This window comes from Desmodus rotundus, unplaced genomic scaffold (genome assembly GCF_022682495.2).
Source record: "Desmodus rotundus isolate HL8 unplaced genomic scaffold, HLdesRot8A.1 manual_scaffold_184, whole genome shotgun sequence".
In the NCBI taxonomy this organism is placed as follows: Eukaryota; Metazoa; Chordata; class Mammalia; order Chiroptera; family Phyllostomidae; genus Desmodus; species Desmodus rotundus.
The window spans coordinates 64,321-68,459 of NW_026527241.1; the positions used below are offsets into that span (position 1 = coordinate 64,321).

The 4,139-nt window shown below is 54.5% G+C and overlaps 1 protein-coding gene across 1 annotated transcript; it reads left to right on the forward strand.

Annotated features, from left to right (window-relative positions):
• The first annotated feature begins 975 nt into the window (after window positions 1-975).
• On the forward strand, window positions 976-3,646 carry FAM156A (family with sequence similarity 156 member A). Its single transcript, XM_053917747.1, is given in 3 exon segments — window positions 976-1,778; window positions 1,780-1,952; window positions 1,955-3,646. Coding segments are annotated over 3 exon segments (681 nt in total). The 5' UTR covers window positions 976-1,329; the 3' UTR covers window positions 2,014-3,646.
• The last annotated feature ends 493 nt before the right edge of the window (window positions 3,647-4,139 follow it).

Sequence of the window (4,139 nt, forward strand, 5' to 3'; positions counted from 1 at the left end):
TGATTTCACTCATATGTGGAATCTAACGAGCAAACTGAACTAACAAGCAAAACAGAGACAGACTCATAGATGGAGAGCAGATGACAGCTAGCTGGGCGGGGAGGTGAGGGGTGGAGGGATTGAACCAAAAAAAAAGGGACTCATGGGCACGGACAACAGTGGTGATTGATGGGGGTGGAGGGTATAAGGGGAGTAAACGGTAATGGAAAAACATACACTAAAGATTATTGTACATACCGCCTGATGTTAGGGTGCCCACTCCAGCTGCTTCTGGTTGCTGCCTTTATGATCTGTCTTTTCCTCTCCTTTCACGGCCAATGCGTTTGTGTCTCCTCTGCAGGAGGCAGAGTTGCATCTTGTCGTTTTTTTAAAATGCAGTGAATCAATGTCTGCCTTCTGATTCGATTATTTAATCTATTCACAGGTAACATTCCTATGGACGTGGGTGGACTTTCATTTGCCCTTACACTTTTTTTCTGTTTCGTGTCTTTTTCTTCTTTGGCTCCTCCTTTCCTGCTTTCTTTTGCATTAAATGCATGTTTTCTAATGTAGCATCTTAATTTCTCTAATGATCTTCTCACCGTGTTCTTTGAGATATAGTAGCCCCCTCATCCATCAGGGACACATTCCAGGACCTCCAGTGGATGCCTGTAACCGCAGGTGGTAGCGAACCCTGTATATACGGTGCTTTGGCTAATACACGCGCGCGCACTTTCGGGCTTCGCTTTCACATGTGTGGGCTGCCAGCATCACTGCTCTTGCGCTCTGGGCCGTTAGGAAGGAAAGGAACGGTTACCGGGCGCGAGCGCTGCGACACCTCAAGGACCGACCTGGTAACTGACATGGTTCCTAGGTGACCAGCTACAGTACATTCTTCCTCCCACTTCCTGGGGGTTTTGATTTCCGTGGTCCTGAGCACACTTTTCACTACAAGAACAGCCAGTGAGGACGAAGGTGAAAATTTCCAAGGGTGTGTCAGTGTGGTGCAAATGCTTAGAATCGAGTTCAAGGTCTGCTTTGTGAAAGTATAGGAGTGGTTAGGAGAACAGCTGTTCTTATGACACATCGATTGTTCTTCAGATTATGCCGGGGGATACTCTGTAAACAGTCAGCAGGGCGCTAACATGGTTGCCTGTGGCCCGTGGCTTTGCATTCCGTGTCTCGTGCACGCAACAGTGGATCTCCTTTGCAACGCCCTGAGTGTGTGCCGTCAGTCTTTGGAGCTCTCGGGATGTGGTATCCCGTGTAACACGCAGAACAATCCTAGGAGGTAGGGCGCATTATTATCCCCATTTTACAGCTAGGAAGCAGAGGGACGGGAACGCTAGGATGAATAATACTGGACTTTCTTTCTTGTTTTATCACCATGTGTTGCAGTCTGGGTTCTTTGGGCTGCCCACGTCCCTTGCTACCTTCCAGCTCGTTGAGGACCTTCCTCGTCCCCTTTGTGTCCAGACCCGGGGGCCGCCTGCAGCTTTGAGCACAGACGAGGCCTTCGTGGCTCCCCTGCAGACATGCAGCTCAACGCTGATTTGTCAGTCTCCCCCGATGTCCTCTGAAGAGACTTCCCAGGAAGTCCCAGCAGCCCCTCACCCTTCCTTCCCAGAACTGCTAACGATGAACCTCAGTGACCCGAACCCCAGTCCTGGCACCTACTACCCTGTCCCTGTCCCAGAGGGGCTGCTCCAGCAGCGGCACACAGATGAGAAAACCCTGCGCCTGGGGCAGTGGGAACGGCTGGCGTCCCCTCAGAGGAAGAGAGCGTTTCTCAGACAACTGCCATGGAGACTCCTCCATCAGAATCTCTTCCTCTGGTGATGGACATCAGAACAGATTTAGGTGTCAACGTCCATACTGCGGGAACTGTAGGTGGCATGTTCGTGGTGTTCCTGTGGACGGGAATGGAATCCCACATCCTTCCTGCTGGGAGAGCCTTGTACACGGCCTCAGTGGCCGAGCCTCCGCCTGGGTACTGATCTGCCCGCTTTTCTGCCGCACGGGGCGTTCCAATGACAGCAGGGAGAGGAGAAGCTCCAACTGGAGAGGCGGCAGGAAAGCAAAAGACCAAAGTTTTGGAGGCTGTGAAAACAGTGGTTTAAAGTAAACTGACAGTCTTACCTCACGTGATGGAGATGCGGACAGATTGAACACGATGCTGCCGGAACCTGAGCGCGGATTCCTTTTGGGGGCCAACAGTAAGCAGCAGTCTGAGGAGTAACGCAGCTACTTTATGATTGAAAATCCCGTCAGCGTTGATCGGATGCCGGGAAGGTCCTGACCTTTCCTGCCTGGAGTTGGGCCACTCTGGGGCATTCTGAGGCCAGGGGGACTGTGTACCGTGGCCCCCAACTCCTGTGTTCTGGCTCCCGTGATGCATGTTGTCCCCTTCACACCCTGGATCTCTGTCTGTCCTCCCTACGCTGTTCTCACCGAGACGCTGTTCTCACCGAGACGTACAGAGTGTCCGCAGTGTGAATGCCTCGCTGATGCCCACGTGCTTTTGTGCCGTTTTGTTGACTGCCTCCCCGAAGGAGCCCCGTGGGTGCTGAAATGCACGTGTGCTACTGTGAGGTCGGGCGCACCAAGCTGAGGCTAAAGAGGTGTGGGAAGGGGACGTGGAATTGGGATGCGGTGATTCCCCATTGTGTTCTTTGGGTCAGCCATTATGAGTCTGAGCTAAGTGCAGGTCAGCGTTTCCCTGCTCCTTAGCACGGGGAGCCTTCCCCCGTGAGGGCGTTTCTGGCGGAGTACCTCCTCCATACCAAATAGTCCTGGTAAAGGGAAGTGACTTCAGAATTCAGGTTGGTTTATCCACGTGGGCTTGTTTTTTGTCAGACCTCAGATCCCTACGTTTCAATCCCAGAGCAGCAGACCCGAGTGCATCAAGCGGAGGAGACTTAGAATGGGGGGAGGGGGGAGGCCTCCAGAGGACACGGTCAGGTCACCTTTGGCGTCCCTGCGGCAAGGACAGCGCTCAGATCCTCCGTGCGGAGGTCATGGCAGAGAGTCCGCTGTGCAGGGAGAGCTGGAAGCAGAGTCCGTGCCCACAGTAGGGGTCCCCCAGGATGGTGCTGGTGCCCCTGTCGTAGGGCTCCAGGGCCACTCCTTGCTGCCTGGCGTCCCCGGGGTGGTGAATGTGAACAGCAGCTTCGTGCTGCCACGTGAGAACCGGAACATCACTCAGTTATTAAGCGTCGGGGTTTGGACATAATGCCTTTTCACTTGAAGAGGGATGAATGACTAAATCTGTCTCCCCATGCCCCCCAGAATCCAATGATGTGTACCCAGGAGGTGACCGTGCAGTTTGTCTGAAGTGACAATAAATTGTGCATTCTGGCCGTGTGTTTCTCGGTGGTCCCCAGAGCTGTATTGCTGCAAAAATGTATGTGCTCTGCACACTGAAGTGGGTTGAGAATCTGAACTTGTGATCACATCCGAGAGCCTGGGAGCTGCACGGAGCCTGCCAGGTTTGGCGCGCAGCCCCAGGGGACAGGGTCGGTAGAGCAGGGCTTGTCTTTCCTGCAACACAAAGGCCGACTTCAGCCCGGTCATTGGGGCTGTGTGGTGAGCAGGCCTAACGCAGCATCTCACTTCATCGTTGGTTCACTAGGTGTCAGAGCACGAGCTACAGACATCCCTATGTCAGCTGCTTTCATCCTTTCCCACAGACTCCTGATGGAGCGAGACTTCCATCCCAGTTCATGAGGTGGGACAGCAGAGGACAGAGAAGGCGGGGACCCTGCCCAGCCGGCAGAGGTCCGAAAGTGATAGCCTCACTGCAGCAGCCACACCAGGTGAGTCCTGCCAACCAGAGTCCCCGGTGTGCCGCTCCTGCAGGTTTCCGCGGTCCGCCCTCGCCGCCCCCTGCAGGCTGGCCTGGCTGTTGGGGTGGTGGAAGAGGAGGAATTGCAGAGCCACCCTGCCCTGGACAATTGAGCCTGTAATCAAGGAGACAGGGCTGACGTGAATAGATGTGGCAGAGAGTGTGTCATGGGGTCCCGTGTGTGGCATGGTGGCCAGGAGAGAGGACTGAGAAGGATGGGCAGGGGTGAGGGCTGATGTGGCACGCTGGGGGGCATGCTGAGGGCAGTTCTAATTGCTGACTTTGCTACACAAGGGAGCATGGAGAATGGGTGGGC